We start from the raw sequence: 26,841 nt of genomic DNA, 5'->3' as shown, positions 1-26,841 counted from the left end.
AATCTGAGGATGCTGAACCTGCAAATTAGGGCCAACTATTTTTTTTCATATCAGTTCAGTAGTGATGAAACTTAAGGCTGACTTTTCCTCTCCGGGTTTTTTTTATTTTTGTTCATGTTAACTAAGAATTGTTTCCATCTAATGTATTCCAGGAACCTATCACACCTACCCAAAGATACTGTATTTAGGTTAGATCATGATGAAGGAGTTTATGGCATTGACGCCCCTTTAGGAAACCTTTCTAAATTGATGGACAATTCTCCTGCCAGGTTTGTTTAAATTGATTTCCCCCCCTTAATTAACATTCTTTTTAGAACTGTGTCTGCCGTTTTGATCATTTATCTCTCAACTCTTCCTTTTAGTGAACGACTTCGGAATTTAATCATAGATTTCCACAAGCCACAGTTTGTCCAACACTTGAGCTCAGTCCTTCCTCCAGAAGCAAAGGAGACTGTTGCAAACATTCTGAAAGGTACTATAGATATCTGGCTCCTGTTCAGAATACAGTGTTCCCCCGCTACGCGGTTCGCTTATTGTTGACTTGTTTTTTATGGGAAAATTTATTTATTTATTTATTTACCCACTCGTTGCTGCTTTTAATGGTTAAGTGGCCTTTCTCCCCCTTGCAAGCCCTGGGGAGAGTGAAGCCTTTCCTACCAGCACCGGCGGGCCCTGTGCTTCATGCTTGCCATGTTGCTCTGGCTGCTTCTGCTCTTGCAGCCAGGGAAGAAGACACCACTCTGCCCGGGAAGTGAGCGAGCGAGCAGGGAAGGAGGGTGAGAGAGTGAGGGCGGGCGGCAGCAGAGGAGCCTGGAAGAGACGGCCAGGCTCCTTTTTCTGCTGCTGCTCCAGCCGGGCCACACCGGGAAATGTGGAGGATTCGGAAGAGGGGACGGAGTCCTCCACGAGTCCCGCTTCCTCTACTGAGTCCTCCATGTTTCCCGGCGTGGCCTGGCTGGAGCAGCGGCAGAAGCAGGAGCCTGGCCGCCTCTTCCAGGCTTCTGCTTCTGCCGCCCACCCTCACTCTCTTACCCACCCTCCCTCGCTTGCTCGCTCACTCACTTGGCGGAATGGCGTTCCTTCTTCCCTGGCTGCGGGAGCAGAGGCAGCCAGAGCAACATGGCGGGCAGAGAGCGCTGGTAGGGGAAGCTTCACTGGCTCCCCGGAGCTTGCAAGGGGGAGAAAGGCCACTTAACTATTAAAATAATGTGTAAATATTAAAGTAAAAATAGCGTCCCTACTTTGCAGAGTTTCACTTATCGCGGGTGGTCCTGGAACATAACCCCTACGATAAGCGAGGGATCATTGTATATATTTCCTTTTTCAGAGCAACATAAGTCAGTAAATTGGCATGTTCCAGTACAAAAATTCAATTGCAAAATCCTGTGACTGAAAATGTGGATTGCATGTTTTCTCAACACTAAGACCATTCAGAGAGAAAAAAGATATTCATATTGACTTATCAGTTGTTCATGCTGGGTAATTATGTTGCCAGAGAGAGCAGGATTAGAGTGTTATTCATACAACCTTCCCGTACTCTAGAATTTAGGCAGCGTTTTATAATCTGAATTGCAAAAAATTATGGTAATACCTTTCAAATTATAGAACTGAGATGTACTTTCCGAAAGACCTTTCACTGTGTCAGTGATTGAGCTGGTATTTAAAGTGAGATCATAGTGCAATTCTTATCTCAGGACAAATAGGGTATTATTTTTATCTTTTTTTGAGAGCTCCTGTCAGAGAATGCAGTTTATCATGCTGACTCAAGGTCTTTCCATACATCCATATAACCCAGAATATCAAGGCAGAAAATTCCACAATATCTGCTTTGAACTGGGTTATCTGAATCCACACTGTCATATATTCCAGTTCAAAGAAGAAAATATAGGATTTTATGCAGCTGTGTGGAAGGAGCCTCAGAGGAGCTTTCTGAGCTAACATGCATTTCAAGTTTTTATATATTAAATTAAAATAGTGAATCCACAAAAGGTATTAAGATGCAAAAGCTAGGATCCTGCGCACTAGAATAAGCCTTATGTGAGAAGTCCCACTCCAGTAATTATTCAATGGTGAGTCAATAAGTAGATAAATCAAATGGATTCAATTGGGCCGCTGAAGTCAAGACAAAAAGAATTTAGACCAAAATCTTGTTCCTAGTGGGGCTGCACAGATAAATGTTGGTTAGTAATCTGTGGCATATAGAAATGCCAGAAAAAAGAATGTAGTTTACAGACACAGAAGATTATTATTGGATTTTGCAAATCAGTTTTAAAATGTGTAATACAGTAGAGTCTCACTTATCCAACACTCACTTATCCAACATTCTGGATTATCCAATGCATTTTTGTAGTCAATGTTTTCAATATATTGTGATATTTTGGTGCTAAATTCGTAAATACAGTCATTACTACATAGCATTACTGTGTATTGAACTACTTTTTCTGTCAAATTTGTTGTATAACATGATGTTTTGGTGCTTAATTTGTAAAATCATAACCTAATTTGATGTTTAATAGGCTTTTCCTTAATCCCTCCTTATTATCCAACATATTCGCTTATCCAACGTTCTGCCGGCCCGTTTACGTTGGATAAGCGAGACTCTACTGTATATCATTTTCGAAGACGGCACTGAATTCCTAACAGGGCTAGTCCCTGAATAAAAATGGGTGTGGTAGAAAGCTTTGGAGAGCTTGCAAGCAGAGTATGAAGAAAATTGTCTGTCCTGGATTTCTTTTCCCTTAACTGAAGTTCTATGTACAGTCACTTGGAGCATTCACTGGATGACTCTGTGGGACTAGATTCCCATCTGCACTGACCATTTAATGCAGTTTGAAGCAGTTAGACAACAATGCCCATGAAAGCATGTGAAAGAAAGCCCTTGATGTGCATCAGTGCTCTGTGGTTTGTGTCCCCATCCAGTCCACAAACTGGTTCCAGAAAATCCACTTTCTTCAATAATGGTTTGAAACTTACTCAAGTGCTCAGTGTAGATATGCCCTGAGTGGGTGACTGAGCATAGGACTGAACCATGAAATACACTGTGTCTGTATATGGAACTAAAGGCTATTGGGATTTTAATCTCGGTATTCTAAGATGGTAAAACAAAGCAAAGTAGTACATAGGAATTACCTTTCCTACTAGAATTGTTTAATATGAAGGAAATAAGCATGATTTAAGTTATATGTAGGGCTAATGAAAACTCCTTTTGTTTCATAAATCAAAGGCCTGAATAAACCTCAGAAGCAAGCAATGAAACAAGTGCTGCTTTCAAAGGACTATACACTTATTGTTGGTATGCCTGGAACAGGAAAGACCACTACAATATGTGCTCTGGTAATGCCTAGTACTGTATAGCAATGAGCAAGAACATGTGTTTGAGGCTGCATTGGCAATTGTCTGGTGATTTGCATGTGGAACATTAATATCTTTGGTAGGGGTGGTATGTTATTGACATTTTATACTTTTGATATTAGTGAAGTAGTTGTGGCATTGAATGTTTGCCGTTTATATGTGTGTTAACTACCCTGAGTCCCTCTGAGGAGAGAGGGCGGTCTAGAAATAAAGTTTTATTATTGTTATTATTATTATTATGATTAGTGTTAATTGGCCCTCTGTTTGTGCTTGCAAACATATTTCTGAAGCAATGCGTCCATGCTAAATTATTTAGCAGCTAACATGTTAGCTTGTATGTTTGAAAAATTTGTTAATATTAAGTTTCTTTTTTAGACTCACATGTTTTGGGAAATCTTCTGTTAGGAGATATTAACAAGTATAGGTACAAAAAGGGAAAAGAGAAGCAGATAAAAAAACAGTTTATTTCTTTTCCTCTATAATAGAGTTCTGGAAAAACATTTCCTAAGACTTGGTAGAATTACTGTATGTCTTACTTTATTAGATTAAATGTAGATTTTAGCAGTAGTGGTCAAAATCTTGTAATAAAACATTTAAAGTCCAGCTGTATTATAGCAAAATATTGAATGTAGGTTAAAGAATGGCAACCCAGATATCACATGTTTGCTCTCACAGTGGAAGCTTTTACCTTAATCTTCTCAAATAGCAAATGAGCATTGTTGCACATACTTTATGTTAATAAACACTTACCAAAGGGTGCTAATGCTCATTTAAACAGCTGCAAGAATGTCTGAAAAACCCTGAACTTTGTCTAAATAAGTCTTGTCAATATTTAATGTTTAAAATGTCAATATGTATTAAGTTTTATTTGCAAATATTTTAAGCTTATGTTTTATATGTATTTTAAGGCATTGAATAATTGCCATATGTAAGCCACCTTGAGTCCCCTTTGGGGTAGAGAAAGGCAGGGTATAAATAGGATAAATAAATAAATAAAATGAAATAATCGTGCCTAGTTATGTAACTGTTCTGGCTTCTGAAGTGTGAAGTGTAAGACATATCTTTTCAATTTTGTATCTGAGCAATGCCACGCTTTAATGTGGAATTTATGGAATTCCAGCCTTATTTAAGTACGTTATGTCATGAAAATACTTGAGAACCTCAGATTTACGTAGGCACATATGCATTCATAGAATACCCAAGGAAGAATCAGATAGATGAATTCTGTACCAGAATTGCTAGCAAACATGCGTCTTCCACCATTCATGTTCTTGACCAACAGTGGAAGGAATTTTGTGCATATTCTCATTTTTCTATAAAGTATATGGCATGTGGGACAGGAATCCTGTGAACTAGACTTCCCTCTCTTAAATGGAGGGCCCATATGTTCAAATGTTGGTACAGCTATAAAGCTGTTTTCTATGTGTGCAACTGTGTAGATAGTTGTGGTTATGAGCACCAAAGCGGGAAGGCAATGGCGTTCCATGCAGTCATGCTGGCCACATGACCTTGGAGGCGTCTACGGATAACACTGGCTCTTCAGCTTGGAAATTGAGATGAGCACCACACCCCAGAGTTGGACATGACTGGACTTGATGTCAGGGGGAAACCTTTACCTTTACCTTTACCTATATGGCAGTGTAGAAGGGGCCTAGGATTTTGCGGTGGGGAGCTTTTAAACTGAGGTTTAATTCTTTTTGTCCCCCCCCCCCCCCAATTTTCCACACTTTAGGTCCGGATTCTTTATGCTTGTGGCTTTAGTGTTCTCTTGACAAGCTTCACACACACTGCTGTTGACAACATCCTTCTCAAACTCGCAAGGTTCAAAGTAGGTTTTTTGCGGCTGGGTAGAGCTCAAAAGGTTCATCCCGACATACGAAAGTTTACAGAAGAAGAAATCTGCAAATCCAATTGTATTAAAACCGTAGCTGATTTGGAGAAGCTCTATCACAGTCAAGTAAGAGCAGTGGTTTTCAGAGCTTTTTGAATGTCCCGGAAATGTATTTTGGAAATGAAACTGTAGCAAGACATTTATGTGAGCAGCACATTGACTGTCTTTTTTCACTATTATTATATCTTGATTATGAGGCCCTTTGTTGTTAACTGATGTCAAGTTGATTATGATTATGAATGAGAGACTTTAAATTCATCCTTTTTCCAACAGCCTAACTTTCTTGATTGGGTTTATCCATCTGTAATGCAGTCTTCCTCTTTTCCTACTGCCTTCTCATTCCTTTTCTAGTGAGTCATGTCTTCTCATGATATGTCTGAAGTTATGACTGTCCCAATTTAGTCATCTTGCTTTTTAGGAAGAGTTCATCCATTGCTTTTTTTTAATTTGAAGAACTCTTATTCAGTACTGCATTTCCAATGAGTTGATTTTTTTCCCATCAGCTTTCTTCACTCTCCAGCTTTCACAACCATACATAGAAATTGAAAATATGATGGCATGGACAATCCTAACTTTAGTATTCAGTGATATATCTTTACATTTCAGGATCTTGCCGAGTTCCTCCCAAGTTCTAGTTTTACTAATTTCTTGACTATAGTCTTCATTCTGATTCATCATGGAGCCAAGGTGCAAAATATCTTGAACCGTTTCAGTGTCTTTATTGGATGCATGGTATCAGCACTCTTGTTTTAAATTTCTCTTTGATTTATTTGATCTCATGTGAAATGTCTTTTGTTCTTTTTTGTTGTAATCTTATCGTTTTCCACATTGATTATTATAGCAATATAGTGGCTGGGGAGGGGGGATTGTCCCTGGACACAAGTCACTGAACCGTTGTGTTCATGGTTCTGACCATATTTCTTTCCCCACTTACTCTTCTCAACTCTTCTTAACTGCTTGAAGAGCTTCATCTGTCACCCATTGAGGCTTCCCTTCTTTGGCTGCAGACAGTGTATTTTTGCATTATTCCCTAATAATGTCCTTGGCTGCAGTCCAGGGTTCTTCTGGATAGGCTCAATAGTGCAATTTTTTTTACATTCTCTTTAAATTCTATGGAGATGTTTTTTCAGGTTATATTTGGGCGCAATGATTGGTTTACAGGTCTTATTCAGCTTTAATGTTTGATATTTGCAATTCATGGTTTTATTTAAACGTATTCCTTTTGTTCTTCCAATCATACCGTATCCCTCTTGAATTTTCCATATAATATGTCAATTTCCAGAATTGTAATTAATGCAGCATGTAGTCTGTGAAATTGAGAAACACAGTAGATGCTACTTTATTGCACAGGTGTACTTATGAGATGAGTCAGTTTTTGAGCCAAAACACACTTTTGACAACACCCTGTTGGCAGAAACAGTGTAGAAGTTGTCTTTGAACTAAACTCCCTTCAACATTACAAGCAATTCTCATAGTCAGATTTTACCATTTGAAAAAATGGTACATAGTGTTGACATATATAAAACATTATAGAATTATTTATAAGGATAGATGTAATATATAAGTACTGAAAATACTTTTATCTTTCCGGATCATTTATAATTAACTTCTTTCCTTCATTTAAAAAAAAGATATGTAGACTGGCCTCAGTTGTAAATAAATAAATAATTGTTGGGACAGGCAATCGCCAAACCAAAGAACTAAATTTACTAATGGGACTACAGTTGTCAGTATTGTATTGTTTAGATCATAGAGTTGGAAGAGACCACATGGGCCATCTAGTCCAACCCCCTGTTATGCAGGAAAAGCACAATCAAAGCACCTCCAACAGATGACCATCCAGCATCTGTTTAAAAGCCTCCTAGAAAGGAGCTTCCACCACACTCAGAAGCAGAGAGTTCCACTGCTGAATAACTCTTGCAGTTAGGAGGTTCTTCCTAATGTTCAGGTGGAATCTCCTTTCTTGTAATTTGAAACTAAATCACATGTATCAAACGCAAGGGCCACGGCCGAAATCCGTCCATGTCATTTTATGTGGCCCTCCTCCAGATGTTGAACTACAATTTTTGTATTTCTCATCATCAGACATCATGATTAGAGCTGATTGGAGTTTTGATACAGTAACATCTGGAAGTCTGCAGTTTGTTCTGTTCTGTCTGGATAGTGGGGTTTGAATTTAGATACAAGACTTGTGGATGTGATGTCTGACTTTAAAATGTCATTTCATCTTTCCACAAGTGCTGTTGGATTGCATTCCCATTATTCCCAGTTCACATGGTAGATGGGAGTTGTTCAGTAACATCTGGGGACCAAAACTAGGTAAAAAATAAAGAGCATCGACTGCTATGTAAAAAAATACATAGTTGGCCCTCTGTATCCATAGGTTCTCTGTTCATGGATTCCACAGCCCTTTGAAGGCAACAATTAGGCTGATGTGGCCTTCAATGAAAAGAAGTTTGACAGCCGTGGTTTAGATGGATTGTTACAAATTGAATATATGGGTCAGATGTTAGTTGCAAAACACAAAACTTTAAAAGAACGAATTCCTGCTTTTTAATTTTTTACAGCCAGTAGTTGCAACAACATGCATGGGAACAAACCATCCAATTTTCACTCGTAAACGATTTGACTTTTGCATAGTGGACGAGGCTTCTCAAATCAGCCAGCCTATCTGCCTGGGCCCACTTTTCTATTCGCTTCGGTTTGTACTAGTGGGGGACCATCAGCAGTTACCTCCGTTGGTGCAAAATGCAGAAGCAAGGTAAGATAGCATCCTGCTGATAGGGCAGTGTATACAGTGTACCAGCAAATCTTTCTGCAAGACATTGACTGATTTCTCTTGTATTAGAGACCTTGGCATGGGTGAAAGCTTATTCAAGAGGCTGGAAAAAAATGAAAATGCTGTTGTGCAGCTAACTGTACAGTACCGAATGAACAGGTATGTACAGCTTGAATTTGTTCTTTGGTCTCTGCATATTGGGAATGTTCAAATCTGACTTGATTTTGCTTTTTAAATTCTTTTAGAAAAATTATGTCACTGAGTAACAAGTTGGTATATGATGGCAAACTGGAGAGTGGCTCTGAGAGGATATCCAAAGCTGTAATTGACTTGCCGAAGTTTAAAGAATTGAAATTGGAACAGCAGTATCCCTCAAAAACATGGCTAAAGGAAACTCTTGATCCAAACAACCCGGTCTGTTTTCTTAACACAGAGAAGGTAGATTCTGCTTGCTTTCACTTCCCTTTATCCTGTGAACAAAGCTCAGTGGTCTTATTTTATTTGTTAGAACAGTTTCTCAAACTGCTCCTCCCAATATTTTAGATTTCAGCTCCCGCAATTCCTAACAGCAGATAAGCTGGCTGAGATTTCTGGGAACTAAAGTCTAAAACACCTGGAGGAGCACAGTTTGAGAAACACTACATTCGAAAACTGAAGACAATATTAGTGGCAAACGTCGTAATGCAACGTGTCCACTTTTAGCTTTTAGTGTGGGCTTTCTCCTTTTTGGCATAATTGTTTCAAATCCAAGCTGTTGTTTTTAATATAAATAGGTCCAGCTCAGCCTTTTTTAAAAATCTAAACAGACAAGTTGGAATTTACATCATTTCAGATTCTAGGGTCTGGTATTTGCCTTTGCTTTACAGATTCCAGCTCCAGAACAGATAGAAAAACATGGTGTGAGCAACATGACAGAAGCCAGACTTGTACTCTTTCTGACATCTATGTTTATAAAGGTATTAATCATGATTGTACTATTGTGTCATTGGTTGGGAGCTCCTCCCCACAGCAACAATATAGTAATATATAATGCTAATATTGTGCTATTCTAATAAAAATATTATATAGTATATATTATTGATAGTATTATAATGTAATACAATATAATACTAATAATAATGCAATATAATAATTTTATATTATATATTACATGTAATATTACTAATAATACTAGCTGTGCACAGCCACACGTTGCTGTGGCAAAGTGTGGTGGCATGGGAAATAAGGAATCGATGGTAGTTAGTATATGTTATTTCCTAAAGCTTGTGAATATACAATATTTGTGGTTGTTTCTTTTTTTGTCTGTTGGAGGCAAGTATGAATGCTGCAATTAGCCAAAATTATCATCATGTAATGGCCTTTCAGCTTCAAAGCCTGGCTGCTTCCTCCCTGGGGGGGAATCTTTTGTTGGGAGGTGTTAGCTGGCCCTGATTGTTTCCTGTCTGGAATTCCCCTGTTTTCAGAGTATTGTTCTTTATTTACTGTCCTGATTTTAGAGATTATATTGTTTTGTTTTATTATACCACAGTAATTTTTATATATTATATTTATAATCTTATATTATTTGCTTTGAACTGGATTATATGAGGCCCCTTCTACACAACTGTATAAAATCCACATTGAACTGGATTATATGGCAGTGTGGACTCAAGATAATCCAGTTCAAAGCAGATACTGTGGATTATCTGCCTTGGTATTCTGGGTTATGTAGCTGTGTAGAAGGGCCTTGAATCTACACTGCCCTATAATCCAGTTCAAATCTGATAATCTGTATTTTATAGGCAGTGTGAAAGAGGCTTAAGTGAACCCTCGGCCATTGTGGCTGAGGCGGTTGCTAGGACACGAAGTGAGCAAGGCCTAAAGGGGGCGGGGCCTACCCTTCTGACTGGCATGCAGGAGGGGAACGGTTCTTCCTCATACTCTGTAATTTGGACTTTATTTTAACATATAAAAAAGGGAAACATTCAGCGCCACAATCAAATTCAAACACATCAAAATAATAAAAAACACAAAATATCATCAGTAAATTTACAACAAATAAAAGAATTAGAACTAAAATAAATACAAATACTGAAATAAAACATAATTACACTAATAACATAATTACACTAAAAACGTTTACCCTGAACAATTGAATGACTAAAATGCATAGAAAGTGCCTATCATTAGCTGTGCTTTAAAATATACTGTAGCAGCCAAAAGATACAAAAAAAATTAGCCAGCATTCCGGTAAGATTGATTTGGGGTATGCTAGTCCTCCTCCTCTCCATACGCTAAGGTGCCTAAATGTGTTTTCAGAAGTTTTTTGAAGCAAAGGAGGGTAGAGGGCATTTTTATTTCTTTGGGAAGGGAGTTCCAGAGGTGGGGAGTGATCATGGAGAAGGCCCCCTCTCTTGTTCCCACCAACCGCGCTTGTGACGAGGGTGAGACAGAGAGCAGGGCCTCCTCCACTGAGATATATACTATCTCGCAGTGCGCGAGATAGTATATAGAGGAAGATGTGGTTGGACAAATAGCCTGGACGAGAACCCTTTAGGTCTTTGTAGGTAACAACCATTTAGCCCGGAAGCAGACTGGCAGTCAGTAGAGCTTCTGTAACATGGGAGTGGTTCTCTCCCTATATGGAGCCCCAGTTAGTAGCCTGGCTGCCGATCTTTGAACTAAAAAGCTTCCAAACTATCTTCAAACTCTTTGCCTCTCTGTATCTGCATTTTTTCTGCTTGTTGTTTGAATTGTGCTTTAAATGTGTCTTTTCTCCTAGGGCCCTTCCACACAGCCCTATATCCCAGAATATCAAAGCAGAAAATCCCACCATATTTGCTTTGAACTGGGTTATCTGAGTCCACACTGCCATATATTCTAGTTCAAAGCAGATAATGTAGGATTTTATTCAGCTGTGTGGAAGGGGTCTGAGTCTTTAACTTCTAAATCTGCCTTATTGTGCTCCCCCTTTTCCCTTAAATTTCGTTTTGGCTTTCCTTATGATGGGGCTGGCCTATTAACAAGGTATGTCTATTCCCACACTAAATTTAACTATTTAGGCATATTAAATATAAACCTCCAGGTTTTATGTGTGTGTTGTTTGAGTTAGAGTTCACATTTGTACTAGCACTTTCGGTTTTGTATTTTTCTTTACATTATCTTGGCACAGTTGACACCTATATATTTTGGGATCTTGACATAACCAGTTTTATTTATTCATTTAATTATTTACCCTATTTATATCCCCGCCTTTCTCTACCCTGAAGGGAACCCAAGGCGGCTTACATATGGCAACTATTAGATGCTTTAAAACACATACAAAACAGTAAGCTTAAAAATAAATCAAATTAAAATTAATACATATTAAGCATTTAAAATATTACTTTCAATATTAAAATCAAGCCATCCAAAAATCATAGTCCAAGGCCATTCCAATATCATAATACATATTCCAAGTCTATTACTGCATTGCACTATTCACCGAAAGCCTGATCCTAGAGCCAGGTTTTTACTTTCCTTCTGAAGGCTAGAAGGGAGGGGGCTGATCTAATGTCACTAGGGAGGGAGTTCCACAGCCGAGGGGCCATAACTGAGAAGGTCCTGTCTCGTCCAGCCAGTTGCACTTGCGAAGTAGGTGGGGCCGAGAGTAGGGCCTCCCCAGATGATCTTAATCTCCGAAGTGGCTCATAGGGGAAGATACGTTTGGACAGGTAAACTGGGCCAGAACCATTTAGGGCTTTATAGGCTAAAGCCAGCACTTTGAATTGTGCTTGGTAGCAGACTGGCAGCCAGTGGAGCTGGCGTAGCAAGGGAGTTACATACTCCCTGTACACCGCTATATGATGTTAAGTTTTCTAAAGGATTTGTAAACATGATATTGTCTAAAACAGTGGTTCTCAACCCGTGGGTCCCCAGATGTTTTGGCCTACAACTCCCAGAAATCCCAGCCAATTTACCAGCTGTTAGAATTTCTGGGAGTTGAAACCCAAAACATCTCGGAACCCACAGGTTGAGAACCACTGGTCTAAAATGACTCTTCTGCTAGATTTCATAATTTAATATCTGACAATTCTTTTTTTAGGCTGGTTGTAGGCCATCAGACATTGGAGTGATATCTCCATACAGACATCAGCTAAAAGTAATCACTGACTTGATGACAAGTTCGCAGATCAGTAAGGTAGAAGTAAATACTGTGGACAAGTATCAAGGAAGAGACAAAAGTATCATCATAGTTTCATTTGTAAGGAGTAACAGTGATGGAAAAGTAAGTACACCATATTTTAGAATGGAAGTTATGGCCTTGAAATATCAGTTGCTATCCATTGTTTGTTGCTACTTTGGTCATATCTGCATAATGTAACAAAACTAGTAAGGAAACATTGATTACACTGCTAAAACAATGTAGGAAATTTTAAGTAAGTTCCAAATAACTGTGCAGAATTAATTTTCTATTAGCTTTATATGAACAAAAGTAACTTAGGATGTGCAGAAAACTCCCAGAAATGTATGGTAAACTATTTTTTCCAAGCAAAAGAAAGAGAGCTAGTCGAAATCCTATTTTTTTTCCTTTTCAAAAAAGCTAGTTGAAATCCCACTTTGAGGTGTGTTTTAATTAATGGAGTTTCAGTAAAAGTATGATTATATTCATTTTGTTGGTGGATTGTGCTGTGAAAAATAGATATCTTGTTCTTTATGTAGATTGCTCCTAATAGAGATTAATTATATCAGCGCAAACTGATAATTTCAGTTGAATTCTGTTTAATTTTATATCCACTGTTTATTTAAAGCCTGGAGAACTTCTGAAGGACTGGAGGCGTCTCAATGTTGCCATTACAAGAGCCAAACATAAATTAGTTATGCTGGGTTGTGTTCCATCCCTATGTCAGTATATTCCTTTAAAGAAGCTGCTTTCTCACTTGAAAACTGAAGATTTGATATCCTTTTTTTGTATGGATCTTTTTTCTGATATATAATTCTGTTATCAAATAAAAGGAGTATGTAATATGTAATGAAATTCTCTTCATCCTTTCCCATCCTATTTGTTATGTATTGTGTTGGTGCAGAGTATGTATTGGTTTTAATTCAGATATTAGACTCAAAATATATCCAAACTCAGCATCAAATCTTGATGTATTTTCTCCTGTCACAAGTGTTGCAAAATGTATTTTTCCTGAACATTTCTTTACATTTTCAATATTCCATCTGAGGCATGCTGAAAGTGTCATCCATTGGAACCTTCCATGAAAAGGAGACATCAAGAGGAGAAACTTCATCTTGCTGCTGAAATTAATAATTCTGTACGTGTTATATTCCCCAGTCCAGGACTCTTATGTCACTCTTGTTGAAAAGTTTCAGACCAGAATATTGACTATTACTGCCCTGTTATCAGTGGAATGCCAAAGTGCCAACAACTGCAAAATTGTTTTCCCTAAATGTGAACAGGGCAAGATAATCTTGGTTGAGGATCATATGTTCAGTGATCTAGTTGTCTTTTATCTCTCAAAATTAGGGCTATTAAAGTTAATGTGTATAGAATTTTACAACTTGAGCAAACTTACATTACTGGTAGAACATGTCAGATTTTGCAATTCAGTAAGACTTGCTGAGAGTCCCCCCACCCCAAAAAAACTGTACCCTACCTCTCCCAGAACATAATGTTTATCAGCACAATCTACTTGTTCAATTGTTTTATTTTTTTCCTATTTTGAAATACTAATGCTCCATGCCACTATGTTAACAGTGACTAAAATTTAAGGTAAAGGGTGAAATTATTTTCATTTCATAATACCATAGCTGGCTAGTTATTTTGATAGATCAAGTTCTGAATTGCAAATTTATTGTATTTTCTAGTGTCATCTTAAAATAATGAAATATGTGAGTCTACCTTGCTCGTTAAAGTATTCTTAAATAGATACTCTGAAAGGCCACTACCTCATGATTTATATTTTTAACCTGTCAATTTGGATAAACACACTACTGTGGTGCCATTATCCACTAGTATTCATAACCATATTTGAAGACTGAAGTATATATGTATATAGTTTAAATGTTTATCTTTTTTATACTGTTTTGAAATTGTAACCCATTTTTTACAGATGTAATAAAATAAAGTTGATACGTTGTTTGCATTTCTGCTTAACTAAATCTACTCCCTGTACTTTCATTTAACACTGAACTGAAAATTTATTCTTGTTATTAATTATCCAGGTTGCTGGTAGTGAAAAAGATTATCTCTAGACCCCTGGTTCTCAATGACCATATGCCCTACAGAGAAGCAATTTGTTTTTTAAGGGGGAGAATTCGAGAATGAGTTATTAACAGTTTTTTTTGTATTTCTTAGGGTTCTAAGGACCTGATATATAGTATATAAGTACATATCATGACGTACACATTTTTAAAATTAAAATCAGAATGCCTGTAGTGGTCAACTGGTGTCAATGGAGAAGGGGACTCCCGCTCATAGTGGAGAGTAGGCTTGTGCGGTTTGTGGCGGAAATGTCGTAAGTGGAATGTTTATTCGGAAGTTTAGCACATCCGAATGGGTTTCTGACACGCATACCGCAACATTTAGATTTTGAAACTTTTTAAGCCATTGCTCAGGTGTCTTAGGACATTTTCAGATGTACAACTCAGCTATAACTGTGCAAGTCAATCAAGCCTGCTGGCAAAGAGGCAAACCCTAAAAGTAGGCTTGTCTCTCAGCCAATGAGGGCTTACATTGGAGGGAGGAGGAGGGAGTATCGGCACATCCGGTCGCTATTAGTCTTTATAAACCTGACTGCATGGCAAGCAAGCCTCAGTGTTCCAGGGCAAGGGATGGTGGAGGGTGGCTGGCCGCTGCTGGGTGCTTTGCTGCACTTGGTGGGAGAAGAAGGGAGAAGGAAAGGAGGGGAGGTTTTTGGGAGGGAGCAAGAGATATTGGGAGAGAGCGATTTTGGGAGAGATATTGGGAGAGAGAGAAAGAAGAAAGGGAGAGTGTTGGGAGAGAGAAAGAAAGTGTTGCAGGAGGAGAGTGAAAAGCAATCTCCTTTGTTGGGGGCAGTACGAGTGGGGTTTGTTTAGTTAAAGTATGCTGCTGGGTCTAAAAGGCTGGGCATTTGTCTTTTTAATTTGAAATACATCTTAAGTTAGGGAAGGGGGATTTGTAGATTGCGAAAATCAATATTTCAGCTTCTGAAATATTGAAATTAAAACGTCTGTGTTTTGTTTGCCTTCTCCATATTATTATTACCTTTTCATACTGTTTTAAAACATTATTCAAAACCTGCAGCCCCAGTAAGGGCCCTCTTATTCCTGTTTGTTTGAGTTCCCCTTCCATATATCCTATACTGCAGGCAAAGCATTCCTTTTTCTCCAAATTGCACAACTTTGCCCATTAGTAGTTGCTTGAGATCAATATATCAGATTCAATGTACCATAAATTGGTAGATGTATGAATTTGTCTGAAAGTTGCGGGAAATGATCCCGTTACCTTGTGTCATTTTGTAGAAAATTCAAGGAGGTAGCTCTTACTTTTAAAAATGTATTTCATAATTTTAAAAAATCCCTAAAAATCAGTCGATCATCTAAATGTTCTGAAATTTGGAGAGCTAACAGTGGGAGATGTGTTCTAACACTGTAGCAAATTTGATCAGGATAGCTAAAAAAATGAGGACCACAGAAGCATCTGAAGTTCCCCCACTGCCAGTGATGTTTTCCCTCTTGGCCAATCGTGTCCACCATTAACAAAATACTTAAGAATATTTGGAAGTTTCACAAAGTTTCGAAGTTTTCAGTACCCAAAATTCAGAAATACTTCAGAAACAAAGTGCCAGCGCCCCCTATTTTTGGAAAGAGTGTAGAACAATTATTTTATGGATCGTACATGCCTAGTGGAGAGAGCATAGAATTATGGAGAGTGCATGAACACAGGAAAGTGAGGCAACAATCACTTCAGTGTTCTTTTATCATTACAAGCTATACAACACACACACACACACACACAGATTTATAAATAGACACACACGAGATTCATACATACAGTCCCTGAGTTGCAAGCATCTGACTTACAAACAACTCATAGTTAAGAATGGGGGGTGAGATAACACGAAATTAGAGAAATCTGCCCCTCGGAAGGGAAATTCATTCCTGAAAGAGTTATCATGGGAAAAGGTGTCCCGACTGAAGTTTTATCACCCATCCTTGTTTTCATAACAAGCCAAATCTTTCAAAATCCAATGATCACAGGGACAGAAAATGAGGTGAATAGGGGCACAGAGAGCAAAACAAACATTACATGACCCTTCACCATACTATCCAAAGATACTATATATGTGTGTATATGTATATATCTGTGTGGAGCTACACTTAAACATGTACCTGTACTAACTTTCAAAAAACACAACCTAAGAACAAACTTGTTTGTTGCCTGTATAAATGTCATTTTGTTCTGCATATGAAATAATGTAGCAAGAAATCTGAAAAAAAATGGTTTGAAAAAAAATTAAACTATTATCAGTCTCGAGAAAATGAATGTCAGGTGACAGGATATTCTTGCATATTCTCACCAAATACATGCAATGAAGTTGGACACTTAAATTACCCTGAATTCGATGCAGATGACTCCGATCAATTCATTCTTTTATTTTTCTCTTTGATAGATGCAGTGTTCTTCGGAAGCTTGTTTAGAGCAATAACGAGAATTATATGTCGCTGGGTGAGGGAAGGGGGGATCAGGATTTTAGAGATGCTTAGGTGGAACATGCCAAAAAAAGGAGCAAACAAAAAATATCAAAATACCAAAAACTGGAGGAAGTGTTTGGGATGTCAAGGATCCATCTGCATCATTGCCTTTTTTTGTTTTTGTTTTCAGGGGTTCATAATAGTGAAGAATGTCTCTGCAATATGTTTATTTTAGCAGATTATCACATTCTTGTAGAGGATCACATTCTTGTAGAAATAGCGTTACTTTCAAAGCGATGCATGATGCCAAATTAGATGTTTTATATTACTTTATGTTACTTTCCAAATTGCTGGTGAGCTATAAAAGATGAGGATGTGTGAGCTAACATTTTGTGTCATGCTTATGCCGTATTTCAGATGCCTTTCTCTGAGTATATTTGCATATAAGAAACGACCTAAGAAAAGTATGGCAGGTATGAGGATTTTGTGGTTTTACAAATGTTGAAAATTTCTCTCCTGGCATCCTTCGTCTTCCCTTCCTACACAACTGTATAAAATCCAGATTATCTGATTTGAACTGGATTATATGGCAGTGTAGACTCAGATAATCCAGTTCAAAGCAGATAATGTGCAATATCTGCCTTGATATTCTGGATTATTTGGCAGTGTAGAAGGGCCCTGAGAATTGCAAAGGGTAGACTGGGACAAGTAGATTGGGCCGGAACCATTTAAGCCTTTATAGGCTAATGCCAGCACTTTGAATTGTGCTTGGCAGCAGACTGGCAGCCAGTGGAGCTGACGTAACAGGGGTGGTATGCTCCCTGTACGCTGCTCTCTGGCTGGTGTCCGTTGGACCAGTTGGAACTTCCGAACAGTCTTCAAAGGCAACCCCATGTAGAGCACGTTGCAGTAATCTATATGAGATGTAACCAGAGCGTGGACCACCGTGGCCAAGTCAGACTTCCCAAGGTATGGGCGCAGCTGGCACACAAGTTTTAGTTGTGCAAAAGCTTCCCTGGCTACTGCTGAAACCTTGGATTCCAGGCTCAAGGATGAGTCCAGGAGAACTCCCATGCTGCGAACCTGTGCCTTCAGGGGGACTGTAACCCCATCCAACAGAGGCTGTAACCCTATGCCCTGTTTGGCGCTACGACGGACCATGAGGACCTCTGTCTTGTCTGGATTCAATTTCAATTTGTTCGCTCTCATCCAGACCGTCACAGCTGCCAAGCACCTGTTCAGTACCTGAAAAGCCTCCTTGGTAGCGGGTGGGAAGGGGTGATAGAGCTGGACATCATCTGTGTACCACCCGACCCCAAAACTCCGGATGATCGCTCCCAATGGCTTCATGTAGATGTTAAACAACATGGGATACAGTATTGAGCCCTGCGGGACCCCACAGTACGACTGTGGGGCCTAGCAAGTATCTCCCAACAACACCTGGGAGCGACCCTCCAGGAAGGACTGGAGCTACTGGCATCTGTTTATCTAAGGTTGTTAATGTTTCTTCCAGCAATTTTAACTCCAGCCTCGTATAGCAGTGTAGACTCCGATAATCCAGTTCAACGCAGATCAAGTGGATTCTCTGCTTTGATAATGTGGATCATGTGATCGTGCAGAAGGGGGCCACCGAACTGCAACTCCCGTGATTCCATAGCACTGGGCCCACATGGCATGAATTCGACAGCGCGGCCTTGCGTTGGGCTCCAATCTATCTGGGCCGAGGATTTGGTTGCCAAGGAAACGGAGAGGAGTCCTCCGTCCGCCAGGGGGCGCAGCGGGCGGGAGGCAGGCAGCGGGCCAAAGCGGCGGCGGAGGAGGCAGAGGCAGAGGCTGGAGGCGGCGATGGAGGATGAGGAGGAGAGGTGGAGGAAGGCCGCGAAGGGGGCGAGGGCCGGCTCGGCACTGAGCTGCTCGGGGAGCTGCTGTTCCGCCCTAGCCATGGGTAAGGGGAAGGGGCAAGCAACAACAGCGAGGAGGGGGTCGGAGGGTGGGGTCAGGGACCCCTGCCTTCCCTCAGTGTTCGTGGCTGAGAAGCAGGAAAGCCCATCCTTCTCCAGCAGCCCCTCCCTCCTCTTTTGAACGTGGGTTTATTCCTGAGGAAGGCTTCCTTGGAAGCAGGGAGGGATGTGGGCCATCGTGTGGGGCGCCGGAAGAAATGCTGCTTCATGCCTCCCTTTGAGGGAATGTGATTAGCAAGAAAGGTTTCTGTTTTTATGGAGGCTCTCAGGGATCCTTTCCACACTGCTCTATATTCCCAGATCTGATTCCAGATTATCGGGCAGAGTAGACTCAGGGCCCTTCCACACAGCTGAATAAAACCCCACTGTTAGGAATTGTGGGAGTTGAAGTCCAAAACACCCGGAGGGCCAAGGTTTGCCCATGCCTAGTCTATACTGCCAAATAACAGTTCAAAGCATCCAATCTGGGATCAGATCCTGGAATATGGGGGACGCCTGGCTCGACAGCAGTAAGTATGAAAAAGATATTGGGAGCCCTCATGGACAAGTTAAACATGAGCCAACAATGTGACATGGCAGCAAAAAAAGCCAATGGGATTTTGGCGTGCATAAATAGGAGTCTAGTGTCTAGATCCAGGGAAGTCATGCTACCCCTCTATTCTGCCTTGGTCAGACCACACTTGGAATACTGTGTCCAATTCTGGGAACTGCAATTGAAGGGAGATGTTGACAAGCTGGAATGTGTCCAGGGGAGCTCAAGGGTCTGGAGAACAAACCATTTGAGGAGCGGCTTAAAGAGCTGGGCATGTTTAGTCTGCAGAAGAGAAGGCTGAGAGGAGACATGATGGCCATGCATAAATATGTGAAGTCACAGAGAGGACAGTTCAAGCTTGTTTTTTGCTGCCTTGGAGATTAGGACATTGAACAATGGCTTCAAACTACAGGAAAAGAGATTCTACCTGAACATTAGGAAGAACTTCCTAACTTTGAGAGCTGTTCAGCAGTGGAACTCTCTGCCCTGGAGTGTGGTGGAGGCTCTTTCTTTGGAGGTTTTTAAACATTTGTCAGGGGTGCTTTGAATGCAGTTTTCCTCCTTCTTGGCAGGGGGTTGGACTGGATGGCCCACAAAGTCTCTTCCAAGTCTATGATTCTATGTGGTAGTGTTGATCCAACCAGGGTCTTCTCAGCATGCCTTTGTGCACGGAGAAGACTTTTGCCTTCCTCTGAGGCTGAGAGAATGTGACCCGTGCAGGATTGCCCAGGTTTCCCCCCCATGACATGAGAGTCAGTACACTGTAGGGCGAATTCCGTTCAGTGTCTCTGTCACTGCCACGGCTCAATGCGAACGGGTCCTGGGAGTTGTGATTTTACAAGGTAGCCTTCTCTGCCCAAGAGGGCTGGGGTCTCATCACACTACAGCTCCCAGGATTCCCTGAGTCCCATGACAGGTTAAATTGGTGTCAAACTGTGTTCATTCTACAGTGTAGTTTAGACATGGGCAAACTTTGGTCCTCTAGATCAGTGGTTCTCAACCTGTGGTTCCCCAGGTGTTTTGGCCTACAACTCTCAGAAATCCCAGCCAGTTTACCAGCAGTTAGGATTTCTGGGAGTTGAAGGCCAAAACATCTGGGGACCCACAGTTGAGAACCAATGCTCTAGGTGGTTTGGACTTCAAATTCCACAATTCATGAAATATGTTGTGTCCCCATACATTTTATTAGAGTTTATATATGTGTCTGTGTGTCTTATAAGGGGTTGGTTTAACCCCTGAATTATTTGTAAAACTAAATTACTGTGTTGCGAAATGATGCATGTTTAAACAGTGTCACTAACACGAAACATTTGGAAAACTAGTGAGGCGTCCTGTATAGAAATCTTTAGGTCCTCCAGCATAACTGGAGAAAGTTGATCATGGATCCACACTGGAGAATCTAAAGATTCCTAGAGAGAAAATTTTAGTCAAACCTAAAATAAAATCTACAGAAGTCAGAACCATAAATGTGAAGGGATCACTGTCATTCTCTTCTCGCCTGAAATTCTGTTAATAATTCCCAGCTTTTCTATCCCTTGCTTTGTTGAAACTCACACATTTGACCAGTATCTAGTAATTCTTGGCAGTTATGAAGTGCTTTTAAATATTTTAAGAGCTTCACCTACTTCAGTAATGCTTACAATGTCATCAAAACACTTTTATTGCTCTATTAAAGATGGCACTGAAAGGTAGTGGCTTGCAAATTGCAGGATGCTATAGGGATACACTGCACAAGTGCACAAATTGCTCACAAGCTGTTGCACTTTTAAGTGCAGTCCGTTCTGCAGCCAGTCATTTTGTAAGCACACACATATCTCCCATTCACCTTGGACGTGATAGAAGGAAAGCTTAACATTGTTTACATAGTGAACTCAAGATTGTTGTGCCTTTTGTATTATTCATCTGACATATATTTACATAGGAATGAAACGGTATACAGTTCACCCCCGATATCTACAATGTGATTTCTTCCCTCCATTAATCAAGCCTGAAGAAAAGTTATGTATTACTTGGCACCTTGCATTTTGCATTTTAATATTAATAAATAGTCTGTGTTCTCACTGTCATACAGAATCCTTCTCTAGCTTGGTGCCCTCCAAATATTTCGGACCTCAACACTTATCAGACTTGGGCAACAGCATTCTCTGAATTATAGCCCTAAATACCTTCACAGTGTCAATTTTGAGAGGGGCTTATTGTAACAGTTTTTAACTGGTGTAGAAAATAGGTGGCCTTCCAGCTTTTACTGAATTGCCATTTCCATTAGCTTAGCCACCATCCCCTATGATGAGATATGATGGGAGTTACAGTCTGACAGCATCTGCAGGGCTGCCACACACCCTAGCCCCTAGTTTATAGAGTAGTTTTATCTTTTGTAAATATATCCAAGTGAAATGCTAACAAATAAACTTTAATATTGGCATAGATCCAAAACATATAAAGAAGAACATCTATTAAAGTTTTTAAAAAATCTGTGCATGCTAATAACTGTTCTAAAGACATTAGACTGCTTACTATGAAAATTTGCACCTGGGTATCATCTTGTTAGTATTTTTGTTGTTATTGGTATATGTTTATTTATATTCCACTTTTTGTGGGTGCATCTATATTGAGGCATATTAAGTGATGGTTTGGAACAAGGAACAGTGCAATGGTTGAATCTTGCAATGCCAGCAGAGTAATTCAAAATAGGTAAGACCTAGGTACAATGTCAAATATCAAAGTAGAAGGTTGAATAGTAAAATAATTCATAAAGTTCAGTGTAGAAAGTGGAAAGTAAAATGCTGTTTTTGGAAAACGAAGCTTTAATTGCATGAATGTCATCTTGCAGAGTTACTGTGGTTAGTTGACAGGAGTTGTCAGTTCAATACACCACAGTGATAAAAATGTGAAAGCAAAAAATCAAGGATGTCCTAATAAACATTTTGGAAAATATTCTAATCTTAGATCTAAGTATTGTCATAGCTTGACATTGTTGTGAATAGTGTTGATGGCTTATTTGCAAAAAGAAAAGGGGGGAAGGAAGGAAGGAAGGAAGGAAGGAAGGAAGGAAGGAAGGAAGGAAGGAAGGAAGGAAGGGAAAAAAACCTTTAGCAGGTTACTTAATGGAGATTCATTTTAGCAAATGCCAAGAAATATGGGATGTTCTAAAGTAAACATGCTGTTGGCATTGATGTAGAATAGGACATTTGCTAATGCTATAGGAAATAAAGTATTTTCTACTCCTCTGGATCAGAGGCTTCAGACAGTCACATGACATGTTTCATAGCATTATACTTTCATCGTGGTTGCTATATATTTTTTTCATTTTGTGTCACAGAGATTTGAACAGGATTGTTGTGCTTTGATGAATGAATAATTATTGGACTGTTTTCTTTTCCCATTTTTTTAAAGCTGCAAAAGACCCTACAGCTGTTGAACGAGCAAATTTATTAAATATGGCTAAACTGAGTATCAAGGGACTCATTGAATCTGCACTGAGCTTTGGACGAACTCTTGATTCTGACTATCCACCTCTGCAGCAGTTCTTTGTCGTCATGGAGCATTGCTTGAAACATGGCCTTAAAGGTACAGAAAAATTGTATTAACATTTTTTTTATCAAAAGGTCTTAATACATTTGACCCTCCACATTTGCAGGTGTAACATTTTTGGATTCAATTATTCATGGATTCGTTTAATATGGTTCCTCTAAGGATCTGTAGATCCTCTCATGTGGCTCTGTGGTCAGCTTCTGGTGGAATTGACTAGTCGCATTGGAGGACCTAAAGATCTCTAAAGACTTTTTCTCTCAGGTAAAAAACTAGTTGTTTTTATTCACATTTTTTCCACTTTCAGGAAGGTCCTGTGCCCCTAAGCTCCACAAAAGTAGATGGCTACCTGAATTGTTTTGTTTTTTTAGAGTGTTAGAGTGCCGAACAATGTTATATGGTACTGTATGTAGATTTATAGTATATAGCTTCATATCAGCCAGCCCATTATCAGCTTACTTGGTACAGGGCACCCACTACAATCAGCACACACCAGTCAATTCAAGGGGAAGTGGTACATTTTGCTTATTGGAATTCATTGGCAGATATTTTGGGGTTTTTTTTGTTTTGTTTTTTACTTTTGTGGAGTCCTGGTCGGCTGTTGGGAATTGTGGGAGTTGGAATCCAAAACACCTGGAGGGCTGAAGCTGGCCCATGCCTGGGCTAGGGCAAGACATTCATCCTCTTCCTCAGTCTTTGTGTTTGTTTGGAGCATCTGAAGGGGCAACCGTCCTCTGAAACAATATTGGAGCACATGCCCCTCCAAAGCAGCATCCCTCTTATATGGGATTTCAGATTTAACTTGTTGATGCTCTAGAAGTGTAAAACATTACTTTATGTTTTATAAATGTCTTTTATACTATTTTATTGATTCTCTGCGAGTACCTGTCAACAAAGTTTTACTGTTAGAAAGGACTGTATATTGATTATGTGAACTCATCTGGGTGCACAAATAGAATTTAAAATGTTAAAATGCTCTACTTTCCTCCTTCTAGTAAAAAAATCTTTCCTAAGTTACAATAAAACAATCTGGGGCCCTCTGGAGCTTGTGGAGAAATTGTACCCAGAAGCTGAGGAAATTGCTGCTAGTGTTCGAGACTTACCTGGACTCAAGTAAGTTGTGCTTACAATTAAGCTAAAACAGAATCTAACTTATATAAATGTATTATTTTATTTATATTTCACCTTTCTCCCAGGATGTAGTGGGACTAAGTTAAAGATATCCAATAAGTTTAAATGGGTAGAAATTTTATTTATTGCTGATATGAAATCAGGTATTTGATAAAGTGGTTTGTTTGCTTGTTTGCCTACTTTGTTTACATATAAAACCTCGGTACAGTAGAGTCTCACTTATCCAACACTCACTTATCCAACGTTCTGGATTATCCAACGCATTTTTGTAGTCGGTGTTTTCAAAACACCGTGATATTTTGGTGCTAAATTTGTAAATACAGTAATTACTACATATCATTATTGCATATTGAACTACTTTTTCTCTCAAATTTGTTGTGTAACATGATGTTTTGGTGCTTAATTTGTAAAATCATAACCTAATTTGACGTTTAATAGGCTTTTCCTTCATCTCTCCTTATTATCCAACATATTCGCTTATCCAACGTTCTGCCGGCCCGTTTATGTTGGATAAGTGAGACTCTACTGTATCACACAGTTTCAAACAGAAGAAGCAAAATTCAAAATCAAACATAGGATGTTCCAAAACTTCAAGACATTGGAATGAAATGGGATGTCTAGTTCAGGGCACAGTTCTATATTTTATATTGAAAACCAAGTTTGTTCCCCTACACCCATTTTTATGATGGCAAGGGGTAGCTAAGGATTCTCATACTCAGAACTATATAAATATTTCATTTGGGGTATAGAAACATATTTTTGGACAGCTGTAAAGTATCAGACAAATGGTTACTAGATAACTGGGCCCATCCAGACAGTCTAAAAAAGGGGGTCCTGTCTCGGTTTTATCCAAGGCATCCAAATGACGCTTCTGGTAAAATTGAATTAATGGGGAATAAACCAGGTTTTGCCAGTTTGCTCTGCATTAATTAACTACCTCTCAGGGAAAGATCTGGGTCTAATGAGGTATTGGGCCTGTGGGTATTGACTTCCAGGGGCGTGTTCTGCAACACTAGGGTTCAATGCACACAGCCATCTTGCACTTTTGGACTATATTCAGGGCTTGGGGGTGGCATCTAGACTGGGGTTTGACTTGGGGGTGAGGACTAGAACCTGTTTACTAAAACCTGTTACTTTACTAGAACTCATTACTTTAACCTGTTTCGGCGCAAGATTTAGCTATGTGTGGAAGCGCCCTTTGTTTCTGCTGCACTTCTAGGTTCTTTCGTGTTCATGGGTACAGTGGTGAAAACAGCGTGACAGAGGCATTTTCTTTTTAAAGATTTATACCTAGTGGTAAAATGTTGTTAATTAATGAATTAATTGTTAATTAATCAAGCTTTATGGTGGAAAGAACTACAGTAGTTTCTAGTTTCTTTGGTTTGCATGAGAAAGTATTATGCAATGCTTGGGTTGAGAATTCTCTGGAGCCTGGATGGGAGGGATTCAGGCTAGATATTCTAAATATTTGCTCAAGATAAATACATGACAACTTTTATCATATTTTATGTCTTTATGGCTATTTCAAACACCTGTTAAATCAGTTGGAACTTCCTTACCAACACTCTTTGATTTAGCCTTCAAATAAAACCAGAGTCTGCTTTACTTTGAATTCATTGGAGGGCATTGTCCAAACCGAAATTCAAAATGACTCAATAAATATTTGTTTATTTACCAAAAAATGTTGTTTGGATACCTTTTTGAAAAATTGCCTCCTTTTATCAGGACTTCCCTAGGACGTGCTCGTGCCTGGTTGCGATTAGCACTTATGCAAAAAAAGATGGCTGACTATTTACGGTGTCTTATCTTCCGGAAGGATCTCCTTAGGTGAGTGCCTTTGCAGATTTTGTTTTATGTATAATTTTTTTTATTAATATAAGAGTTTAACATAACAACTAAACAATAGCACACAACGTATTACAAACCATACACAAACCTGAAACCCATATTCCAGACAAAGGTAAAACCACTTTTCCACACCCATGCGCCCTTCACCATGACTTCCATCACTAAAGCACTGTGAAGCCTTTCCAGATTTTTATGAAGAAGATGAAAAAACTGCAATTATACAGCTGTCTTTTATTCAATTATAATTTCTATTTATAATTTCTATTTTTTGACCCAAATCGGGATTTTAATATTATTGTGTATATTGACTTTTATGACTGTTTTTAATCATGTTGAAGTTTTACTGCTCGGTTTAATGTTTTATCTGATTTGTGCTGTCGTGTCTGGGCATGGCCCCATGTAAGCCGCCCCGAGTCCCTCCGGGGAGATGGGGCGGGATATAAGAATAAAATTATTATTATTATTATTATTCTATTTAGTAATATGATAGTAAAGATCACAGCTTAGAAAGCTATTTACAGGTACCTTTCCACATTCCCCAAAACCTCTATTTGGCATTATAATTACTTTTAAAAAAGAAAATCTTCAGTGTTTTGTTCTTTAGAAAATATCTAAACAACTGCTTTTTAAAAGAAACCTACCAGAGTGCTACGGGTTCCTAGAACATAGTATAAAGCATACTTTATTGATGAAAGAATGCCTACAGTAGTTATAATGGTAACATCCCAGTAACATCACACAATTAGTCAAGTTATACTTGTTAATTTATAATCATAAGATTTTGACTGTTATTGAAAAAATAATTAATAACAAATAATCATTTTGGTAAAATTACTCAAAGCAATGTGAAATATATGGCTACCTTTTATCATATGGGCTAAGGCTAATTCTTAGTCCTAACTACAGCCCCTCATTGAGTCAGTGGCTACTTGATAAGGCAGCACTTACGTTCAATTAATTCAATTGATTCAGTTGGTTGATTCTAGTTGGAACTAATAATTATATATATCCTGACCTTTTTAAAGTTTTGATGGGGCAGAAGATCAGATTTTATTATCAGCATAAACTATGCAAGATAAAATTTTGATCTTTTTTCTAGAATTCAGATTTTTTTCTGTGTTCCAGGTCTTTGATCTTTTTCAAGTTGTTATATTCTGTAGTTTACTGTGATGGACCT

General features: G+C 39.0%; 2 protein-coding genes across 7 annotated transcripts in view; both read left to right on the top strand.

Moving 5' to 3' along the window:
- dna2 (DNA replication helicase/nuclease 2) overlaps positions 1-14,131 on the top strand; it is a 35,304-nt gene extending 21,173 nt beyond the window's left edge. For 3 of the 4 annotated variants that reach the window (XM_062976240.1, XM_062976239.1, XM_062976242.1), the window contains 11 exons: positions 153-269; positions 363-472; positions 3,224-3,333; positions 5,084-5,308; positions 7,810-8,003; positions 8,091-8,180; positions 8,267-8,459; positions 8,888-8,977; positions 12,085-12,267; positions 12,791-12,939; positions 13,192-14,131. In XM_062976240.1, the coding sequence (XP_062832310.1) occupies positions 153-269; positions 363-472; positions 3,224-3,333; positions 5,084-5,308; positions 7,810-8,003; positions 8,091-8,180; positions 8,267-8,459; positions 8,888-8,977; positions 12,085-12,267; positions 12,791-12,939; positions 13,192-13,219 (1,489 nt within the window). In that variant the 3' untranslated portion in view covers positions 13,220-14,131. The remainder of the gene's footprint in view (positions 1-152; positions 270-362; positions 473-3,223; positions 3,334-5,083; positions 5,309-7,809; positions 8,004-8,090; positions 8,181-8,266; positions 8,460-8,887; positions 8,978-12,084; positions 12,268-12,790; positions 12,940-13,191) is intronic. The other variant, XM_062976241.1, reaches the window with a different exon arrangement.
- Positions 14,132-18,447: 4,316 nt separating this feature from the next.
- rufy2 (RUN and FYVE domain containing 2) overlaps positions 18,448-26,841 on the top strand; it is a 34,727-nt gene continuing 26,333 nt past the window's right edge. Inside the window, exons 1-4 of one of the 3 annotated variants that reach the window (XM_062976232.1) lie at positions 18,448-18,609; positions 22,551-22,724; positions 23,681-23,798; positions 25,542-25,643. In XM_062976232.1, coding sequence (XP_062832302.1) covers positions 18,510-18,609; positions 22,551-22,724; positions 23,681-23,798; positions 25,542-25,643 — 494 coding nt within the window. In that variant the 5' untranslated portion in view covers positions 18,448-18,509. The remainder of the gene's footprint in view (positions 18,610-22,550; positions 22,725-23,680; positions 23,799-25,541; positions 25,644-26,841) is intronic. The other 2 variants (XM_008115185.3, XM_008115186.3) reach the window with 2 other exon arrangements.

This window comes from Anolis carolinensis, chromosome 3 (assembly GCF_035594765.1).
Source record: "Anolis carolinensis isolate JA03-04 chromosome 3, rAnoCar3.1.pri, whole genome shotgun sequence".
NCBI lineage: Eukaryota > Metazoa > Chordata > Lepidosauria > Squamata > Dactyloidae > Anolis > Anolis carolinensis.
This window is presented reverse-complemented; position numbering and strand designations above follow the sequence as displayed.